At 37.8% G+C, this 24,225-nt stretch overlaps 1 protein-coding gene across 2 annotated transcripts in view; it reads right to left on the bottom strand.

Moving 5' to 3' along the window:
* The window catches only part of BABAM2 (BRISC and BRCA1 A complex member 2), a 392,539-nt gene that overhangs the window by 286,850 nt on the left and 81,464 nt on the right, over positions 1 to 24,225 (bottom strand). For both annotated transcript variants that reach the window (XM_036090220.2, XM_078056121.1), the window contains exon 4: positions 21,342 to 21,436. In XM_036090220.2, coding sequence (XP_035946113.1) covers positions 21,342 to 21,436 — 95 coding nt within the window. The remainder of the gene's footprint in view (positions 1 to 21,341; positions 21,437 to 24,225) is intronic.

Below are 24,225 nucleotides of genomic sequence, written 5' to 3'. Positions count from 1 at the left end.
GCAAGACTTCTATAAAAGCCAATAGTCCTGCTGAAGGGTGTAGAGGAGAAAAACGAACAACCACTGTGGTTCCTGACACTGGTCTGGGGGCTGTATTTGACAAGCCTCGGCACAGTAGTGAGCTTAGAAAGGAGGTCTTCTCTGGCTCTATGGTCCTGTAAACAGATGTCTTTACCTTTCCTCCGCTGACTGAAACCTAACCAGCACATACGACCTGTACCGGGGTGGCTCACGAATGCTGGCTCCATGCCAAGCTGGAAATGTGAACCTTTGGCTAGTAAGCCTTTATGTCTTTTGCACACTTTCTCTCTCCAGAGAAACTAAAACAGGGCCCCCACAGAGAAGCCCCAGTGACTGCCTTTGAACCATTTGTAAACTTAGCAATACACAACGATTACCCAGTTTTATCAATTTTCACTTCCTCACTGTCCCTCTCCAGCCGCCAAAGTCACTCCTCATCAGTTCTTACAAAGCTGGGCGGCCCCTCACAGCCAACTAAAGAAAAGCGTTTGTTTCAAATGTACCATCTAAACAGCCATCCCTGGAGCTCAGTTAGAGAAACGTGTACCCCTCCAATGAAATGCCTCAAGAACCTTAACAAAGCTCTAATATACCGAGCTACTAATTTCTATTCCTGACAACTCACTATCATCCAACAGAATAGAGTTCTTTTTATCACTAAACACCAATTTTTTTTTAATTTCCTTAATACAGGGCTGTTAATATGCAATCTTCACTGACCAAGAAAACCTGATATCTTCCAGCAAGTATTTGAAAACTTCTCTACCTACAGCTTGAGTTCCCATCCGGGCTATCATCAGAGTAACCGTGGAAGCATCTTAAAAAGGCAGATTTTCGAGTCCCACCCGCTGAGACACTGGTTCGGCAGACGTACGGAGTGATACATACTCCCTGGCCCTAGTGATTTTTGGAGTTGCATTCAGGCATTCTAATGCAAGGCAGAAACCCAGAAAATCTGATCATCTTTCTGATGAATTTTCTCACTGAGATCAAAGACCCAAGTAATTTCACATAAATTCATTAGGCCTTCACATAAGATCCACTGTCTAAATGATGGCGAAAGGCTCCATCTACTAAAGCTTCCCATTAAAGTTGCCTCACACATTTCCCAGGTATTAAGAGAATGTGTCTCCAGACCTCTGACTTACCTCTAATAATTATCACCTGGAATTTAGGGCTTGCCATATCCAGGAAAAAAAAAAAAGTCTTCAGCAATGAGGAGTCAACATCATTCTTACTAACATGTTTCTCCAATAGTAATGATTCTCCTAAACTTGATCCCCTCACCTGCCTAGATCAGTAATATCTTCCAGGCTCCTCCTAGAATCCCATCATCCCTAATTTAATGTCACCTATGCCCCAGAAGAAAAGCACCAAATAGATTACTAACATGGTGTGATCATTCTTAAATTGGATGTATTTAACTTTAAATCACCATCGTTTCCCTCAAATGTCTTTGTGATGCTTCCATTAATATTAAGGAATTATAGAGGGGTTGCAAATTGGCAGCCTCAGATTGCAGACATGCTTTCTTTGAACCATACAAATTTTTTATTTTAGAATCTTTAGACAAAGCATACACGCTTCAGTAGGTCACAATCCCCACCAATTACAACTGCCTTTACACCTATGTTTTTCACTCATTTTTATTACTTGGCTGGCTCCTACAGGCATCTGAGTTTGCAACACGTGAATTAAGATTTTAGGGCATTTCCTAGAAATATTTTTAGTTCCCTCCATGGTTCCTTCATTTGTGGTAAATACCTAACGTGTTTATTGGTGTAAGCAAAATGCAACAGAATAAATGGCTAAAGTTTCTCAGGCACTGAAACTGAAAGATAAAAAGAAAGTTCACCTACTCAATGTGCCCACTAATGTTTGTAAAATAAATCACTATCTGGGTGATCCAGTTACTTCATTTTAACTTCCCTCTGTTAGACCATAAACAGTCTGAGAACAGGGACAGTGCCATTCATCTTTGCGCAAAGACTGGGCTGGACATGGGCTGTTCAACGTGGACACTTGTCAAGTGAATGATCACGACTATTCAATTCATTATAAACTAAGTTAAATGTATTAAAGGATTCAAAATTTTTCCAGGGTCAAGAAAGATACCGGCTACTGGGAGCTAAGCTGGTCTGCGTTTTGAGCAGAAGCAGACAAGGGAGACTGAAGAGCAGTTCTGAAAATACAATATTGCAACATGACTAATTATAGTCAGCAATCACAAAAAGTTTGAACAGTCTGAAAAATATTATCTTAAAATCATTTCAAGATACCATTTCTTTCCAAAGGTTAGCACACTTAAAATAAGGATGAAAAAAAAAAAAAGTTGTAAAAACAAATTATCATGGCTCAATCGACAAGGTCTAAGGGATACAAAATAGCACATTAAATCAGTTCCCAATTCAAAAAAACCTGCATGAGATGTTGATCTTCCTGTTTTTCATAAACCTTATAATTGTGCTTCCAGAAAACTACCAAGCATCTGCCTCTATGTAGCTAATTCATTTAATCTTGGAGCTCTCACAAGGAAATAGGGAGTATATGGTGCCAGGATCACTATCTTCTCTAGCCAAAATCATAATGCCTTGGAGCCAATTTCCTCTTGGTAAATTTTGATCAAATTCCTTCAATTTGCAGCTTCCTTAGTACTGGTAATGGCTGCATATGTCACAAGTTAGTATATGCGTGTGTGTGTGTTTAACAATATACACCATAAAGTTAACAGTAATACGTAGACATGTGCACAGAGGTGAACATACCCGTGTATGCAGCCACACATATATATCCATGCATACTGGGTCCTATACACCTCTTTATTTGACACTCTGTGAATACCACGGTCACAAAGCCCATTCAGATTTCCTTAATCCAGTAATAATTCTCTGGTAATTAACATGACTTTGGAAATCTGCATTAACCAACTTTACTATGCAGCTACAACATAATGATAATCAAGGTTAACAATAATAATAATTCTGATGGGATAAACAGTCCCTTAAAATCTTCTGAATCATCAAAGAAAGATCAAATTATGTTCTACTTTTAGCGTAAAGGGTATTTTATCAAAATTCAATTATTTTAGGGCGCCTGGGTGGCTCAGTTGGTTAAGCGACTGCCTTCGGCTCAGGTCATGATCCTGGAGTCCCGGGATCGAGTCCCGCATAGGGCTCCCCGCTCAGCGGGGAGTCTGCTTCTCCCTCTGACCCTCATGATCTCTCTATCTCATTCTCTCTCTCAAATAAATAAATAAAATCTAAAAAAAAAAAAAAAAAAAAAAATTCAATTATTTTAAAAGAATTGGTGATCCATATATGGCTTATCTAGTAAATTTTTAGTCTTAATATTTGATTAATGAGTATACTTTATTTCCCAGTTATTCTTGATAAAGGAGAATGTCTATAATTTTTAATATATATGACTCCTATATTCAATGCGCACATATTACATGCATTATTAACAGGGATTGCAGATTAACCACAACAGCATGTTTTACAACTATGATATATAACTCTTCAATCCTTGAAGTGCCAAACTGTTGACTCTCTAGTTGTGGTTGTTACTCTTTAAAACTAAGCCACATTAAATATAATTCTCCTTTCCTGACGAATCAAGGTCATTATTATGAGAATATATTATACTGCTGCATTTTTTTAAGAGTGGTATCATTAGGGGTTTAAGTAAAAAGGTCTATCTTCCTTAAATAACTCTAGGATAATGCCCCTTTAGAATCTTTCTGTTGTTTTTGATAGTTCTTTTCAAATCACTATACACACATTTGTCTCATTTTGCTATATAACCCGTATCATTGTAGATCTTAATCTTTAGTCATACGTTATACACAATTATCTAAATAAAAACTAAAGATGCCTCTAATTCTCATGTATAAAATAAAGCACATAGTCCCTATGATGGCTGTTACAAAATCAAGAACCTCTTTTTTTTTTTGGGCTGGGGGTTATTTTTTGTTTGTGATATGACCAGGTGGTTAAAGGTACATGAAATCGGAGACATGTATATACCTACCAATTTATAGGAAATTCAGAGGAACAAAGGAGCATGTTAAACTATGCCATGGGCATATAATCAACAAAATCCAGTCTGTGGTAATTTCATAAAACAAATGGCCCTGCTTCTTCAACCATAAACTGCAAATGGAGACAAAAGGAAGATGGAGAAAGCTTATCAGCTAAAAGAAACTTAAAAGACATAACAATCACAATATATGGATTTTGGTTCAGACAATTTGAAATTTGAACACTGAGTAGTTACTGGATAATTCTAGGGAATTACTGGTAATTTTTTAGACAAGATAATAGTATTTTGGTGATGTCTTTCAAAAGATTCCTATCACCTCACACCTGTCAGAATGACTAAAATCAACAACACAAGAAACAACAGGTGTTGGCAAGGATGTGAAGAAAAAGGAACACTCGTGCACGTTGGTGGGAATGCAAACTGGTGCAGCCATTCTGGGAAACAGTATGGAAGTTCTTCAAAAAGTTAAGAATAGAACTACCCTATGATTCAGCAATCACACTACTAGGTATTTACCCAAAGAATACAAAAACACTAATTCAAAGAGATAACTGCACCACTATGTATATTATAGCAGCATTATTTACAAGAGCCAAATTATGGAAGCAGCCCAAGTGTCCACCAATTGATGAATGAATAAAGAAGATGTGGTGTGTGTGTGTGTATATATATATGTATGTATATACAATGAAATATTATTCAGCCATAAAAAAGAATGAAATTTTGCCATTTGCAATGACGTGGATGGAGCTAGACTGTATTATGCTAAGCAAAATAAGTCAGGGAAAGACAAATACCATATGATTTCACTCATGTGTAATTTAAGAAACAACTAACAAGCAAAGCGGGAAAAGAGACAAATCAAGAAACAGACTCTTAATTATAGTCTAACCACAAACTGATGGTTACCAGAGGGGATGGGTTAAATAGGTGATGGGGATTAAAGGGCACTTGTGATGAGCACGGGTGTTGTATGGAAGTGTTGAATCACTACATTGTGCACCTAAAACTAATAAAACACTGTATGTTAAAATAATAATAATAATAATAAATAAATAAAAGATCCCTTATCTTTTTGAGTAAATACCAAAATATTTACAGATGAAATGACATAATGTATGCGATTTGCTTCAAAATAATATGGTAGGGGCCCCTGGGTGGCTCAGTTAAGCATCTGACTTTGACTCAGGTCATGATTTCAGGGTCCCGGGATCAAGCCCCAGCATCAAGCCACCAATCCCTCAGGCTCCATGTTCAACAGGGAGTCTGCTTCTCTCTCTCCTCTGTCCCTCCCCTCGCTTGTGCGCACTCACACACTCTCTCTCTCAAATAAATAAACTCTTAAAAAAATAATAATATGGTAGGAGGTAAATGAATGTGGATACAAATGAAACAAGACTGCCTGGGAGTTGATAATTCTTGAAGCTAGGTGATAGACCCATGAGGACTCATTATACAAAACTGCTCTTGAATATGTTTGAAATTCTTCATAACACAGTTTTTTAAAATGAGGAAATTCTATAGTTATAAAGAACACTGTTTTGCTCTGATTACTAAAAATTGTATCTAAGAATTATGCTTTGATTTCTAAAAATGGATAGTTATAAATTTACAGTCATAAAATGATGCTAAAAGTTTAAAAAAAATGCTGTATCATTCAACTAATCTTAACTTTTTAATCTAGTTAAAAGTTTCTCAACTTTCAAAATTTTCATTAATCCTTTACCTTAAATTTTATAAACATCTACTTCATTATTTTCTTAGAACACAAAAATTCTCACAGGACATGTTGTAAAATAGCACAAAAATTTAGATTACAACTTTAATGGCTATAAATAAAAAGGTCTAAAAAGGTACTAACTAAAAGTAAGAAATGGTTCCTAGGCTCTCTTCAGGAAGTTGAAGTCATTAGGTTAATGGACAGTATTTCAACTGCTTATTTTTAGTCTTAAAAGTTTGAAAATTACCATTACAGATTTTCTCATTCAAAAAATATTAAGGGTGGAGATGCCTGGGTGGCTCAGTCAGTTAAGCATCTGCCTTCGGCTCAGGTCATGATCCCAGGGTCCTGAGATCGAGCCCCGCATCGGGCTCCTTGCTCAGCAGGGAGTCTGCTTCTCCCTCTGCCTGCCGCTCCCCCTGCTTGTGCTCTCTCTCTCTGGCAAATAAAAAATAAAATCTTTAAAAAAATATATTAAGGGTGCCATGATTTATTCACTATGAATTAGAAAAGATACATTTACAACATAAATCTATAGCTAATATCTCAAAATTATTTCTATTCAGTTCTATTCATGTATCAATATAAACATACAAACTCAAATGTTTGAAATAGTTATTTCATCTTTTCCTGATTTTAAAATACTTTTGGGGCGCCTGGGTGGCTCAGATGGTTAAGCGTCTGCCTTCGGCTCAGGTCATGATCCCAGGGTCCTGGGATCGAGCCCCACATCGGGCTCCTGGCTCAGCAAGGAGCCTGCTTCTCCCTCTCCCTCTGCCTCTCTCCCTGCTCATGCTTTCTCTCTCTCTCTGTATTTCTGTGTCTCAAATGAATAAATAAAATCTTTAAAAATAAAATAAAATAAAATACTTTTAATTTAATGTGAGTGGATTTAGTGAATTTGGGCTCAGGAGTAGTACCTAGGTAGGGGCTGAAAGTAAAACAAATCATTAACTTACACTTTTAACATAATAAATTAGTTTTTAAATTAAACTCAAACTTCCTTGGGACCGATTGAGCATTTTTAAAATAATTCCTCCAGGGGCTGACTGAGCTAACATTCATGTTAACCTTGCAAACAACTCCAAATCAATGAAATGAATAAATCCTTTTAAAACGTACTTTTAAAAACACACAAATTACATACAATTTTTATACTAATCATTATTCTTACCAATTAATTTTTTCAAATCTCCTAAAGGACCCCTTTGATTTAAAATGAGTGATGATTTCTGTGAAGTAATTATATGCCTTTCTTTTAAAAAATCTATAATAATCCAGATTTTTTCACTTTTCAATATGGCTTCTTCATAAATGTTCCTGAAATACAGTCAAGAAACTGCGTTAACTGTGTTGAATGTTTTGCTTATAATAATATTGTGCTTCTATGGTATTTTCACAATCCTAACCATTTAAAAACATTTTTTTAATGTATACGAGGTCTACTGAGTCATTGTCAGTTCAAGGCTACAAGCCATGCTGTGGTTAAGTGATTACATCAGACCAGCGTAAGGGCTGAGCTGACACTTTGCAGGTTTAAATTTCTTGGCTCTCCAAAGCTTGTGTGGGGGCTGCAGTTTGGCATAAAATTCTCAGCCGGATGCAGATAATTTCTCTGAAAAATGTTTTTAAATGGCTAAGAGGGTTTTTTTTTTTTTTTTAGCTTTTTGAAAATGTTGGAGAAAGCATACATTAGAATCAGGTTCAAATTTATAAGGCTTTTTTCCTTTTTAATGTTCCCATCCCCGCAGGTAACCCAAATACAGCAAAATAATCCCAAGCCTAAAGACTTTCTGTAAGTACAAAACCTCATATTTATATGAGTTTAAATGTAAACTCAAAAATCAAAATAAGCTGCTTCAAGTTATATAGGAAAATAAGAGGACTTCCTTGAAAAATACAAATATTTGCTAAGCCCTCTGGAGTTATGATTATATGTTGCCCATGGTCATTTTGGTTTCCACACCTCCAGTTTTATTTCCATTTTTCCATTCAAATGTTACTTTCTTTATTCCTACAAGAGCCTTGTGAAATTGGTACTAATATTAACAGTTTTATCAATTAAGTATATGCATAGACACTAAGTACCTTGGCCAGCATAATCCACCCAGCATAATCAATAGAGCTGACCAGTACTCCTCCAAATTGTCAAGGTCATCAAAATCAAGGAAAATCAGAAACTGCCACAACCTACAAGGAGCCTAAGCAGTCATGAGGATTAAATGTAACGTGGTATCTTGGATGGGATCCTGGACAGAAAAAGAACAATAGAAAAAAAACTAAGGGAATCAGAATGAAGTATGGGTTTTAGTTAATAATAATGTATCAATACTGGTTCATTCATGTTCACATACGAATCACAGTAAGGTAAGATGTTAACAACAGGGGAAACCGAATGCGGAGTATACAGGAACACTCTGTACTATCTTCGCAATAATTCTGTAAATCTAAACCTAAAAATTCTAAAACTAAAAGTTCTAAAATTAAAAGCTTATTAAAGCTTATTCACTCATCGGGCCCTATATACCAAAAGCATACAAAGTAAGCTAGTTGTAAGACCAGCCTTTGAAACAAGTGGAAAATGTAAACTTATCAATTTGCAGATTCTGAAGGAATATAATCAACAATTAACTGAACATTTTTCTTTAAAAATATATAATAAAAATTTGACTCCTCTGAAAAAAATTAATGTGCACACATTTCTTAACTATTTCCAGAAGTGTACTTTGCAGCAGGTGGCTAAAAAGTAAAGGTACCAAAAATTTCTGTAATCCTCAATACCACAGGGGGAAAAAATATTATCTTCAGATCATGAACACCTCACAAAAGCTTCAGTGTCTTGGTAAGCCATACTTTAAAAAAAGGAAAACAAAATCTAAGGCTGCAGTAGTTTTTTAAAATCAGAGCCTAAACTAGTAATGAATAATCTTTAGCTTTGTATTCCAAACCCCTTAACGATTTCACCTCAATCTTCTGTAACTGTACTGTCTAGTGTTTGCCTATACAAACTCTCCTCCAACAAAACCGGTTCGCTCAGTGCTTCCGATATGCTATCCTCGGTTTGTGATGCTTCCCTGTAAGCTGTCTCCCTACCTACACTGCCATCCCCTCTTTCATCTCCTAAGTCCTAGCCCTGCTAGAAGACCCAGCTAAAACTCTCCCTCCTCCATGAAGCCTCAGACCACCAAAGACTCAATAATGACCACCTCATCAGAACTCCTGTGCCATTATTGTGGTACTGAGCATATTCACTCATTAAAAAAAAGAACGCTAGTGTGTGCTTACTAAGTACCTATACCACAAATAAGTGCTGGGGAAATTAAAGATGAATAAGATATGGTCTCTGCTTTAAGGTGCTCTGGGAAAAGACAAACATGGGATCGCACCATTATTACACAAAACAGTAGTGGCTCCAGAGGTAGTAGAAGGTGCCATGACAACACACTGCCATTTGCTACAATATTTCTCTTCTTTACATTTAAGTCCTATTTCTCCAAATAAACCAAGGTCCTCTTGAAAGGTAGAGTTTTTCATCTCCTACTCAACGCTATATGTACACTAGCCAAAAACAAGTCTGATGTTGTTTTAACTAAAATTTCATGCCACCCTTATTTTCTTAGAGACACATGGGTAGGATCTCTGTTCACAGACATCAGACTTACGATGATGAATTAAGACTGTTTTTCGTAAGTTATTAACCATAACCAACTATTAGTTATTAAGAATTCACAAATTATCACCATTTCACTTAGTTAACAGTCTTAAATGCCACTCATGGTTTGTTTGTTTGTTTGTTTGTTTTATGAGAAACAAATTTAAAAATAAAGAAAAAGGACTGGTTTGAGATATAGCTTTTATTTGCCTGGGGAAGTATTAACCATCAGAGACAGGTCAAAAATACAGAAGCCAATCTTAAAAGCTGCTTCTGATGAATCTGTAATGTCATCGGAGACATGTCTATGATAATATATAAAGTAAAAACAAATATTGACAACTATAGAGGACATACGTGTATATGACACAGACAGAACACTGGAGTAAATACATTAACATGGTAACCATACTCATCTCTAAACTGTGTGCAATTACTGATTTATTTTCTTGGCACTTGCCTATATTTTAAGTGATTAATAATAAAAATACATTATCATAATTTTTAAACCCAACTCTTTGAGGAGAATGCAGGAGAGGATAGGAAGTGATAAAGAGAGGATAACAAAGAGAGACAACCAATCAAAGACAATGAATAATCCAAAAGTGGATCATTAACTCCTCTGGATAAGCAAATTCTTGAGCTGAAATGCTTCACATGCAACTCTGTACCTCATTTTCCCAAAAGCATTTTTACAAATTCAATTGAGTAAATCAAAACTGGTAACATCTGCTAAATGTTATATTTGCCATTGGATTTCAAAAAATAACTTGGTTTGCCTTTTTTTTCATTTGTCTTATGAGAGTGAACGTTTTAAATGTCCCTTGTTTGTACTTTCAAGATGTTCTGTTTTTCTACAACTGTGCTTTTAAAGCCTTGTTTATAACACATGCCTTCAAAAGTATATGTGTGTATACACACGTGTATATATTAATACTCCTCTCCTTAATCTACAACTGGTTATAACAGCCAACACCTTTGGAAAAATAGACGAAATCATAAATCATTGTCTTTAAACCAGGGCCTTCCACTGTCTCCCCTTAGGAAGTACATTTTACAAAGAATAACAACATCGACTTTCTTCCTACCTCATAAAATGGTTCCACTGTTGGTAAGTAAAAACAAATAATGGTAGAAGTACAGAGTTTTTAATTCATCAGCACATAAACCAATTTTACATCAAAATTTCGAGTAACTTTCTCATGTTCACTTGGATCATACATTGATGCATCCTTTGAATCCAAGTTGCATTCAATTCAAGAGAACTAGAGATGCCACCTCTAAATAATGTTTACCCTTATTTCTACCTTAGAAAAATCTACTGGAACGTAAAATCCTAGGTTTTCATAAAAAAGGAAGTACACTGTTTTCAAACATTTTATTAATGCTACTGAATATTTTTATGAAAATCACACATTTTTATTAATAATTTTTATTAATTCTGTATTCTTGCCAACAAAGCAAGTAGTATTCTTTTTAAAAATTTTATTTATTTATTTTTGCAAAAGAGAGAGAGAGAACACCCGTGCACAGCAGGTGGGAAGGGGCAGAGAGAGAAGCAGACTCCCCACTGAGCAGGGAGCCCCATGCAGGACTCGATCCCAAGTCCCTGAGTCAAAGGCAGACACTTAATCAACTGAGCCACCCAGGCGCTCGAAAGCGAGTAGTAGTTTATGGTCCACTAAAGTTTTTTATGTTTTTGCTATGAAAGTAAAGAGTAAAATTGTATGTTCTCAAAAATGTAAGACAATTGACTTCTGCTTTTACCCTGGGGACATTTGCAAATTCCAGGCACAGGAGGAGGCTGAGAATCCAGGCTCTGCACACTCACAAAGCTGCTGCTGGACTCAGAAAAATCACTAGAACTTTTGGCAGAGTCTCGAGAGGCCTCAAATATGTAGCCAGTTACCCTCAAGACAATCTGATGAATTCTGGGGCAGTCCATGGGCAAGAAGCTAAAATTAAGCAAGAACCTCTGAAAAGCAGAGCAGAGCTATCAGCAGTCTTGCAATATAAAATTTAGGATTCTGAATCTATCAGGGCAATGATCCATGTTGTTTGGGTGTTTGAATATTTGATAAATGATGTGGAATTCTTTATAATATTTTATAGGCCAAGGCACTTAAACATGCTAGGAACACTGGCCACTCCAGACCTTCAGAAAAAAACCCTGAAGAACACTGCCTTGGAAATCGTATTGAACCACAGGTAGATGACCCTTACCAAAGACACAAGCCAGCCTCAACCCAGCAAAGCCCCCGTCTGCATTAAGGTGATCAACCAACACTCTCTGCATATGAGAGGAGACCATGAACCCTCTCTCTGTAAGATGAATGCATCATCTGAAGCCTCTACAGTTTCTTTTTTTAACAGGAATGTCTGACATTCACGCAAAACTACGAGAAACGCCAAATACAGAACCACGTGATTGATAACCAAAGAAAAAAGCAGGCAAAATAAATAGACCCAAGGATATTCCAGGTATTAGAACTGGCTCACAAGGACTTGAAACTAAATATGGTTAGCATGTGCAATAAAATGGAGAAAACTATAGATGAAAAGATAAATTCACCAAACAACTGTGGAACTGAAAAACACAGGACCTAAAATTAAGAACTCATTAGATAGATTTAACAGCAGATTAGACACCACAGAAAACAATAAACTGGAAGATAAGTCTGGCGTTATCTAGTTGTGCTAGTTATTCACTGATTCCAAATCTCCTCTTCTTTGTCCTGTTTCTGAACCGGGACTGGACCCTGCAAACACTTCTCCTTCACCAGCCGGTGCAATGTTTCGCTAGTCGATAGAAAGTGATGGAGGGGCAGTGCAAGGCCTGACAGACCGAGCAGCTTCTTCTCCTGGTTCCGACGGACTTTTCATAGCTGCTCCTACGGGGCAACCGCCCGCGGCATACAGGAGACCTGGTGGTGCTCCCCTCCAGCCTGCTTGCTGGCACCCCGCCCCACTGGCCCACCAGCACCCAGTAGGCCACACCAGTTCTGGCCTGCAGCACCCCCAACATCCAGTGGGCTGCAGCCACACCCACTCCAACAAGGAGCTTGGGGCCTTCCGAGTTTGTTCCCTCTTGGGTTCTTTCTCTCAGCCACAGAGTAGCTGCTCTCTGCAACTGCTATGCTTGCATTCTTTAGAGTTCTCTTCTATCCCTTTAAGTAGTTCATAACTCTTGGGGCGCCAGGGTGGCTCAGTCGTTAAGCAGCTGCCTTTGGCTCAGGTCATGGTCCCGGGGTCCTGGGATCGAGCCCCACATCGGGCTCCCTGCTCGCCGGGGAGCCTGCTTTTCCTTCTCCCTCTGCCTGCCACTCCCCCTGCTTGTGCTCTCTCTCTATCTCTCTGTGTGTGTCAAATAAATAAATACAATCAAAAAGAAAAAAGTCAATAGTCAATTTTCCCTATTCAAGTTACTGGTACAGTTTCTGCCTCCTACTGATAAACTGGTCAAGTTTCATTTTAAGTGTACCTGGTTTGTACTTTCAAGAGGTTCTGTTTTTCTACAACTGTGCTTTTAAAGCCCAGTTTGTACCACATACCTTTAAAATTATATGTGTGTATGCATATGTGTCTCCTTAGCCCTCTACACCATGCAGCCCCGCAAGTCCGCCCTCCAGTATATGCCCCTCAGCAATGCACGGACATATTCACTGACACACGTACAACAATGTTCATGGTAGCACTGTTCACAACAGCAAAAACCTGAAAAGGATCCAAATGTCGATCGTACTAGAATGGACAAATAAACCGTGCTCTGCTCATGGGATGCGATGAGCAAAGAGCAACAAACCACAGGGGTGAAGCTCACAAATCAATGTTGAGTTAAAGAAGTCAGACACACAAGTACATACTGTGTGATTCCGTTTGTAGAAAGATCAAAAAGAGGCAAAATTAACCATGGTGATGTAAGTCAGCACAGTGTTTACCCATGGGCAAGGTGGTCACAGTGAGGGGAGGGGTGGGTGAATGGGGCTCCTGGAAACTGGAAAGTGGAAATGTTCTGCTCCCGATCAAAGTGCTGGTTACACGCTGTGTTTACTTTTTGGAAATTCTCCATGTAACACACTTGTGATTTGTACGCTCTCCTGTAGATACGCCACTTGTCTCTAAGTTACATAAAAACGCAGATGATTTATAAACAATCAAATACTATGTTTCTAAGTCTCTGACACTTACGATCCACAGAGCTGGTAAAGTGCTCCGCCCATATGTCCCCACAGCACCACATGCATCTAGCTCCGTCCCCGCACATATCAGGCTGCAGTTCCGTGCACTTCTCTATCTTGAGCATTACATTCAGCTTCAGGGCTGAAGATGAGTCTTTTAAAGGTCTCAAATGAGGCATTAAATAAATATTTTAAAAATGACAGAGAATTCTGCTTTAAAATGCATTGTAGGCCACGGCACAGGGAAGTGTCTAGGAACAGGAGCACCACACACCTGGCCGGCATTTTTCAGCAGCAGGCCATGCAGTCCATCTTAGCAAAGTGCAATCGTCACATATATTTCATGAACACAGGGGGTGGGAACTGTTTTGCAAGGACACATTCAAAAGCTGTCCTTCTGGAGGAAGCACAGTGAAGAGCAGGGCAGGAGAAGTGACAAGGTGTCAGCACAACACTTCCTTCTCTGCTTACATTCCAGGTGAGCAGAACAGAATCAGTGAAGGAAGCAGTAGCATTAGACTCCTACCCTGAAGATGCTTGTACCAAACCCCAAATCGCCCTCACCTTCTTCAAACTAGGAAGTCAGGTATCAGTGGGTTTCCAATTCTGCTATAATTGCAACATGTCCTTCTCATTTAAATTTATGAACTACCCTTCATCATTTATGCAATTTTATTTTAAATTAAAGTGAATTATCACTATTACTTTTGGGGAAAAGAATTTCACAACGCCCTGTGACGTAGCCAAATATACCACAGGGCATTGCAAAACCAAGGCTGAAACTCACTGCTTCGGAGATTCTGTTAACTGATTTTTATCTCCCAGTTTCTCTAAAACTGAATCTCTTCTCTTTTGAAATTTTCATCTAAAACATATTTTCTAGTCTTGGAAACCAGTAAGTCCCTTAAGAAATACACAACCTTAAAGGAAACCTGCTCACCTAACAAACATGTATTGTGCAGCCCTCTTCTAGTGACTAGGACACCAGGCCCTCTTCTAGTTACTAGGACATAGCAGTGAAGAAAACAAATTCATTCTCTCATGAGGCTTCCATTCCAGTGAAGAAACAAGGGTAACCTTCCATCTCATTTTACCTGGGACTATCCAGTTTCAACACTGAAGGTACTACATCCCAGAAAACCCATCAGCCTCAAGCAAACCAGGGCCATTGGTCACCCTGGCAGAGAGATACCAAATAGGCAAGGAAAAATTTATCAAATAGTGGTAAGTGTAATGAAGAAAACAAAGCATGATAAAAAATGAGAGAGTAATGGGGAGGGTGTTACCACTATTTTGTATAGGGACACCAGGAAAGGCCTCTCTGATACAATGACATTTGAAGAGAGGAGGAAAGCAAGCCATTCAGATAAATGGGGGAAGAGAGTTCCAGGCAGTGAATAAAAATGGTGAATAGCAAATCTCTAGCTGAAGCTACAGACTGAATGCAATTCCTATCAAAATCCCAGCTGGATTCTTGGCAGAAATTGACAAGCTGATCCTAAGGAATACAAGGGACCCACAATAGTCAAAACAGTCTTGGAAAAGAACAAAGTTGGAAAACTCACACTTCCCCATCTCAAAACTTATTACAAAGTCACAGCAATCAAGACAGTGTGGTACTGGTATAAGGTTAAAAGACAGATCAAAGTAACAGAATTGATAGTCCAAAATACACCCTCACATTTATAGTCAACTGAGTTTCAACAAGAATGCCAAGACAACTCAATAAGGAAAAAATAGTCTTTCCAATAAATTATGTTTAGACATCTGGATCTCCACTTATAAAATAATGAAGTGGGGGGTACCTGGTTGGCTCAGTCAGTTAAATGCCCAACTCTTGTTTCGGTTCAGGTAATGATCTCATGGGTCATGGGATCAAGCCCCACGTCAGGCTCCGAACTCAGTGGGGAGTCTGCTTCTCTCTTTCTCCCTCTCCCTCTGCCTCTCCATGCACTCTCTCTCTCTCCCTCTCTCTCTAAAATAAATGTCTTAAAAAAAAAAAAAATGAAGTGGGGCTCCTACCTCATACCATATACAAAAATTAACCCAAAATAGACCAAATACCTAAAAGTAAGAGCAAAAATTATAGAAGTTTTTAAGTAAAGATAATAGTAAGACTTCATAACTTTAGACTAGGCAATGATTTCTTAGATATGAAATCAGAAGCATATGCAACAAAATAAAATATAGATAAGTTAGACTTGAACTTTTGTCCTTCAAACAATACTACCTAGAAGTGAAAAGACAATCCACGGAATTGAAGAAAATTCTGGCATATACAGAGATACAATATACAAAGAACTCTTATACCTCAACAATAAAAGGCAAATAACCCAATATAAGAAAGAGCAAAGGCTTTGAATAGACATTTCTCCAAAGAAGATATAAAAACGGCCAATAAGCACATGAAAAGATGCAAAACATCAGTAGCCATCAGGGAAATACAAACCAAAACCACAAAGAGATACCGCTTCATAGGCTATAATCAAAAAGACAGATAATAACAAGTGTTGGTGAGGGTGTGGAGAAACTGGAACACTTATATGCTGGCAGGGATGTAAAACAGTATAGCCACTTGGGAAAACAGTCTGGGAGTTCCTCAAAAAGCCAAACATAGTTACCATCTGACCCTGCAATTCCATTCCCAGGGATATATGTAAGAAAAATTAAAACATGCCTACACAACAACAGTATTTATAATCACCAAAACATGAAAACAGCCCAAATGTCCATCAACTGACAATGGATAAATAAAATGTGGTCTATGCATAAAATGTAATATTATTTGCAATAAAAAACAAAATAGTGATATATGACACATTGAAAACTGTATGGTAATGAAATTGGTCAGTCACAAAGGACCACATATGGTATGATTCCACTTATATGAAATGTCCAGAACAGGCAAATATACAGAGACAGAATGTAGAATAGTTACTGCTTACAGTGGGTATGGGTAGGAGTGGAGAGGAAGGGGCAGGGACTGCTAATGTTCTAAATTTGACTCTGATGATGGTAGATGTTAACTAGACACTGTAGTGATCATTTCACAATATATACAAATACCAAATCATTATGTTGTGTATTTGAAAGTAATATAATGCTAAAATGTCAATTATACCTCAATTTAAAAAATTTAAATTTAACTGTGGTGATGATGGTTGCACAACTTTGTGAATATAGTAAAAACCACTGAATTATACACTTTCAAATGGGTGGATTAAACGGCATATAAACTATGCCTCAATAAAGCTGTTAATTTAAAAAAAAAAATGGAGCCATCCCCAAAATGGAAAAATGATACCTCACTGGAAATAATGTCAAGCAAAGACAAGTGGGCCTTCTGTCAGAGATGTTATTATAAAAGATGGGCTCACAAAGATACATAGGTAGTGAAAAAAAGGGGCACATGCACCCCAATGTTCATAGCAGCAATGTCCACAACAGCCAAACTGCAGAAGGAGCTGAGATGCCCTTCAACAGATGAATGGATAAAGAAGATGTGGTTCATATATACAATGGAATATTACTCAGCCATCAGAAAGGATGAATAACCACCATTTGCATCAACATGGATGGAACTGGAGGAGATTATGCTAAGTGAAATAAGTCAAGCAGAGAAAGACAATTATCATATGGTTTCACTCATATGTGGAATATAAGGAATAGCATGGAGGACATTAGGAGAAGGAAGGGAAAAATGAAGGGGTGGAAATCAGAGGGGGAGATGAACCATGAGAGACTATGGACTATGGGAAACAAACTGAGGGTTTCAGAGGGGAGGGGAGTGGGGAATGGGTTAGCCCGGTGATGGGTATTAAGGAGGGCACGTACTGCATGAGCACTGGGTGTTACATGCAAACAACGGATCATGGAACACTACATCAAAAACTAATGATGTACAGTATGGTAACTAACAACATAATAAAATAAAATAAATAAATAAATAAATAAAAGTGAAAAAATGTGAAAAAAAGATGGGTTCAATTAGTGATTCTTTTTTTTTTTTAAGATTTTATTTATTTATTTGACAGAGAGAGAGAGAGAACACAAGCAGGGGGAGTGGGAGAGGGAGAAGCAGGCTCCCCACTGAGCAGGGAGCCTGATGCGGGGCTCGATCCCAGGACTCGGGGATCATGACCTGAGCTGAAGGCAGATGCTTAACCGACTGAGCCACCCAGGTGCCCCAATTAGTGATTCTCAATATCAGTTCACAGACTAATACATAGAAATGGCCCAGAGAATTTAATGACTCTTCAGCTCCATAACAGGTCTAATTCAGATTCCAGTGGGATCCAAGAATCTGGGGTTTGGGGTTTTTTTTTAAGATTTTATTTATTTATTTGAGAGAGAGAGAGAGAGGAAGAAGGAGAAGCAGACTTCCTGCTGAGCAGAGAGCCCAATGCAGGGCTCGATCCCAGGATCCCGAGATCATGACCTGAGCTGAAGGCAGACGCTTAACTGACCAAGCCCCTACGAAGGTGCCCCAAGAATCTGTATTTTTAACAGGCTTCCTAAATTATTCTGATGAATAGTCAGAAATGGGAACCACTGGACAACTACGATTATAACTCAATGATTTTATGATTCTCCAGTATCTATGATATACCCATCTCTGGTATCTATCTTGTATTTATCTGGATCTGGTATCTCTACCTAGTATTTTCTATTCATCTGAGGATCTTTTTTTTTTTTTTTTTTTTAAGATTTTTTTTATTTATTTATTTGAGAGAGAGAATGAGAGACAGAGAGCATGAGAGGGGAGAGGGTCAGAGGGAGAAGCAGACTCCCCGCTGAGCAGGGAGCCTGATGCGGGACTCGATCCCAGGACTCCAGGATCATGACCTGAGCCGAAGGCAGTCGCTTAACCAACTGAGCCACCCAGGCGCCCTATTCATCTGAGGATCTTAAAGTTCTTAATGAAACTCATCTTTGTGAATGAAGAGCTTGAGTTTAGAAAGAGGTGGCCTCATCTGATGGATTAGAGCACCTCACATATTTTTGTTAACCTTATGTGTATCCTTTAAGTTACTTCAAATCCTTTTCTAGAAAGAAGATGGTTTAAATAAATTGAATAAATAAAAGATCACATATATTCTCAAAAATTGTATTTCTCAAACTGACACATTTTTTTCTCAAATATTTATAACTTGATATACTTTTTATTAAAAAGCACAGGTATATTATAGAACCAAATGCAAAATAATTTTTATTAATTTTTAAGATAAAACCCAGAAGAGTCAAGGAAATTCCATCTTTGCCATAGCAACTACTTTGGACTATGGACTACGCTCCCAGAATCTAAGGGTACATATTCATTCCCTCCTGCAGTTAGTACTTCAGGGGGGAAATCCAAAAAATCTAGACATTCTGCTCTCTACTCCATGGGTGATGAAACATGGAATCCCTCCTTCATTCAGAACCAAAATGGACTAATCAGGTTATTCGTGAATGTGCTCTGTGCATTTCAGGAAGGAAAGAAAAAAGGCTGAACTGAATTGAAGAACTAAACCATAGCCCGTTAACTGCTGAGGGAAAACTCCTTCGGAGGCATGCTATGCTCAGAGAAACGTCTGCTGACATGTATCCTGTCCTAATGTTTGAGCCAGATGACAATGAGCATCAAGGGCACCTCTAGGGCTGGGAGGACCTCACCAGCTGGTGGAGGGTGTACCCTGGTTGCTTTACTAAGCTTGCCCAAACCACTGGTCTACGGAGAAGTACTGGGTAGCCTAGCTGAGTGCTCAGACTGACTACAGCTAAAGAGAAAGTATTCCCCTAGATTGGTAATCTTTCTCTTAGATACAATGTTTTGGTTTTTTTTTTTTTTTTTTTTTTGGCTGTCCCTTTTCAGCTAATCCCAAAAACATCTGCGGAAATTTCTCTCAGGGACTAAATATCAGAAGAGTAGAGTTATAATATCAACTCTGGCACAATTATATAATTCTAGGTCAATTTTCTCAATACTAAAATAGAAAAGTGGAATAAGCTGAACCTCAAAGTCCTTTTTTGGCTTTTAAATTCTATGCTCTCACAATACTTATCACCATTGAAAATGTGCCTTGCAAATTTTAAAGGCAATTCCAAAAAAAAAAAAAAGAAGTTGTAAATACATTTCTTATCCTTTCCTTCATGGTATTCCTCTTCTTGTGTCATCCTAGCTCAAAGCCCCTTCCTTCTCCCTCCCCCGGATTTTTGCAACAGTCCTCGATTCCGGTCCTCAATCATTCTTTAATCCATGATGTTGACCACATTGCTGTGACACGATTCTCCAATTATCATCTCTTTCTGTGGCTCTTAACCTAGAATTCAATGTTCTTCACAATCTTAGTCCAATTTCCCTTTCTAACCTTCCCTAGCCCTTCCTTATATTAACTTACACTTCAGCAAACTTGTCAGTACCTTCTTCTGTAATATATTACACATTTCATTTGTTTCTGTCACTCCCCCCCCACTTGAAATTTTCTCTGCCATACTCCCCACTTGGGCTCCATTCTTCAAGAATGAGTCCAAGTCTCACCTCTACTACAGAGCCTTTTCTGACAACTTTCTTTAAATTCCTGGAGCACTTACCCTATAACACATCTTTGGCATTTAGCAAATGCTACCCTCCACTGACGTCTTTACCACAGAAGAGGTCTGTAGAGATATTTCCGCCTCATTTTCTCCAGGTAAGCCCCTCAGCTTCAATATGGGGTGAATATGTAACACACAGCATCTAAAGGAACCATGCTTAAACTATAAATTTTTAAAAATCAACTAACAGTTTGAGCGTAATTATTAGAAATTTTGCAACAAACCCATCCTACTCTTGCCAATTGCATTTTTACAGCTGTGTTCTAAAATTTAAGATCATTCTTTAGGTTTGGGTTGATACTTCCTGTTTAACACTTCCCTTTTTAAAAAGGGAGGGGGGCAAGATTTCCCAGTAAGTCATCAAAATTTTTAATTACAAAACTCTGAGACCAAAAAAAAATGTCCAGAAAACAAAACAAAGAACATAGTTTTGAACTATAGTATAGGCATCATAGAAAAATTGAACTTGAGAAGGGAAATAAAGAGACATTTTGTCTGGTCAGACCTTTTAAACAAAATGGCACATGTTTTTTCTCCACCAGCAATGTGAAACACACAATTTTTTATGTAAACCACATGTGCTCTGACGAGTACCACCACTCCTTTCCCCGCTTTAACCCCAGAAACATGTTACTTTAACTACAAAGTTTTTGGTTTTGCTTAATAAAGAACAACTTAATCTGGTCTTTAACCTTCTGATAATAATACTAGATAATATGGACACAAGTCCACATTTGCCACTTTCACTTCTACACAAAAAAGGCCTCTTTTCAAGAGCCAAGAAACACTCCCCTAACAAACTCTGTGATGAAGTGTTAGTAAACATTAGAAAAATGATCGCAGGCATGTATTAAATTAAAATAAAGAAATGTCTTCAACATGTCTCTTCAAGCTGAAGTAAAAATATTTTAACCAATATGCTAGAGATTTTAATTCAAAATAGTCTGAAAGTAAAACTGCAATTGAAAAAAAAAATCTTTTCTTTAAACTATTTTGGCACATGAAGAGCTATACTGATTTCAGAGGACAGAGAAAAAAGGGGTGGAAAAAACCCCACATGTTTGGCAAACTTATCTGTCAAGCAATTGTCAAAAGCCAATTTTATTTTTCTTCAACAAATAAAGATCATCCGAAACGAGCGTGCAGTACTCACATGCAGAGCCGAGGGATCTGGCAGGAATTCAGCATCTTCTCCAAAGATGAAATCAGGGGGCAGCTCTGGGTATTGGGCATTGAAAATGATATCCCCTGAAAGAAAAGAAAACATCAGGCCCTTATTATTTCCTTGCTAATTTATGAATGTTTTGAGGCATGCATCAGAAACACTTCTAAAAGAAGTTTATATTAGTTTAACAAAAAAAAATTTGAAAAGTGCTCTCTGAATGATTAATTCCTCAAATGAAAGAACTGATACCATCTTTTAAATTAATACCCACAGGAGCACCTGTGTGGCTCAGTCGGTTAAGCATCCGACTCTTGATTTCGACTCAGATCGTGGTCTCAAGGTCATGAGATTGAGCCCCCACCCATAGGGCTCCACACTGGGTGTGGAGTCTGCTTGGTATTCTTTGCCCCTCCACTTCTCCCTCCACTTCTGCTGTCCCCCTTCTTTCATGCTCTCTCTCTCTAAAATGAATAAATGAAATCTTTAAAAACAAAATAAATATCCACAACATGCAATCAAAAAAGTTTTATCTCCCTACCACACTATAAATATAAATACCCACGTAGAAAAGCAGCCACATCCAAAGTACGTGTGGATTTTTCTATAGGAAATATGACTGTTCAATCACTGCCTGCTAATTAATAAACCTTTACTGGGAACTATTTCTCTAAAGATAAAGACCCTATCTTGAAGAAATTAAAAAATTAAACATACAAACCTTTGGTGTAATGGAAAGAATATATGGCTTGGAGTCAAAAAAAAAAGTCAGGTTTATATCCACAATTATCCTAATTATTTATTAGCTCAACTCATCTTGGGCAAATTTTCACTTCTTTAGACTTCAGTTTCTTTATCAGTAAAAGAGGATCTAATAGTAGTGATATCACAGATTTGATGTGAGGATAAATAAAGATAGCATGCCTATCACGTGTCTGGCACACTAAGCACTTAGTAAGTGATATGGGAGTACTACTAGTCATTACTAACACCATCTTGAAACACAAGACAAATTACAAAGTCTCCTTAGCAAATTTGTGTTGTTAAGTTCTTCCACCTCTGTTCCTTTCCTGTCTCCTTCTTTAGCTTTTTTTTTTCCCTCTGCTCTCCCCAAGAACCAGTACTCATCATTCTGCTAATACCAACCAGCAGATTAGTATATCGACAAACACACATACTGGGTTCTAGCGTGTAAGAGTATGTACGCATGTGTACATGCACAACAATTCTATCAGTCCAATCATTTTTCCTGCTCAAACGGTATCTTCATAGTGATATCCAAATTGATACACTCAGACTTCAGTTCTCATCTGAGCCTTTCTTCCTCCAACTACATACTATGTATTTCAATGTTAAACTCAGCAAATCTAAAAACATGCTCATGACTGTCCCTTTTCCCACTCCTCTCTTCCCCTAGCTGATTTCCCTATTTCTAGGGACCTTACTCACATCCCTTATACTCTTAGAAAACAAGTCATCTCAGTTCTTCCACCAAAATGTTTCTCATAAGGGTACTTCCCATTGCTAACAGCTCTATCCAGGCCCAGATGACCTAGTTCATACATTCATGCATCCAAGGAAAAAGAAACTGAACCCTGCGCTAGCCACTATGCTAGCCACTAAAGAGCAAAGAAAAAATTCTGTTAAGAGTTGACAGACCTTGAAGAATTCAATTATTATCGTACCCTTTTAAATGGTCTCCTGATACAAGTTTCCCTCCAGCCCATGATATGTACTATCACCAAGTAAATGTTCTTAAAGTACAACTTTGCCCCAAAACTTTCTAGCTCAAAAAATGCCAATGATTCGCTAATGTCAAATGGAATAAGGGCAAACCTTTCAAACTAGCATTTAAGGCCTCTGAAATATGATGTTCCTACTTATTTGTTCACCCTTCTATCTACAAGCCAATACCAACTTTCTATTCTAGTCGATATGATCCACTCACTGCCTCCAAACTATGACACCTACTTGAAATACCCTTTCCCCTTGCTCAGGTCTTACCTATCTTTGATGAGTCCACTTAATTACCTGGTCTTGCATGAAGACTTTCCTAATAAATCCACTACACACTGATCATCATTACCTCTGACATTCAACAATACTGATTGGCTATGCCATGCACTGGAGTATTTCGTTGTAGTATTATATTGTCTTTCCTGTTCTATTAATTTCAAAAATTCATAACAAACACACGCTATACGTGAGGCACTGTGATACACATTGTGTCGATACAAAGATGGTTCTCCTCGAGGACTTACATTTAGTTAGGGAGACAGGAACATAAACACAGAACCACAAATACGGAGCAGTACAAGGTAAGTACACATACTTGATCTTCCTAAATATCTTGCAAACATCCAGAGAATAAACATGCTTATACTTATTTCATATTTCCAATGGGGCAAAGTGTGACATACAGAATATATTCAAGAAAGGCTCTAATATGTGAGAAAACTCTACTCTCTGAATTGGATTTCTAAGTACTGACAAAAATCTACAATAAGGAATAAAGTTCAGAAGAGTTACTTCCACCTCTTTCTGTAGAGAATAAATATGAGCAAGAAAATATACCCTTCATATTTACCCAAAGAAAACAAAAACACTACTTCAAAAAGATATATGCACCCCTATTTTTACTGCAGCATTATTTACAATAGCCAAGACATGGAAGCAACCCAAGTGCCCATGGATAGATGAATGGACAAAGAAGATGTAGTATATACACACTATGGATTATTACTCAGCCATAAAAAAGAATGAGATCTTGCCATTTGCAATAACATGGATAGACCTAGAGGGTATTATGCTAAGTGAAATAAGTCAGTCAAAGACAGACAAACACCATATGATTTCACTCATGTGTGGAATTTAA

This window comes from Halichoerus grypus, chromosome 10, assembly GCF_964656455.1.
Source record: "Halichoerus grypus chromosome 10, mHalGry1.hap1.1, whole genome shotgun sequence".
Classification (NCBI taxonomy): domain Eukaryota; kingdom Metazoa; phylum Chordata; class Mammalia; order Carnivora; family Phocidae; genus Halichoerus; species Halichoerus grypus.
Note: the sequence above shows the minus strand (reverse complement) of the source record. Positions and strands in the feature narration are given on the sequence as shown.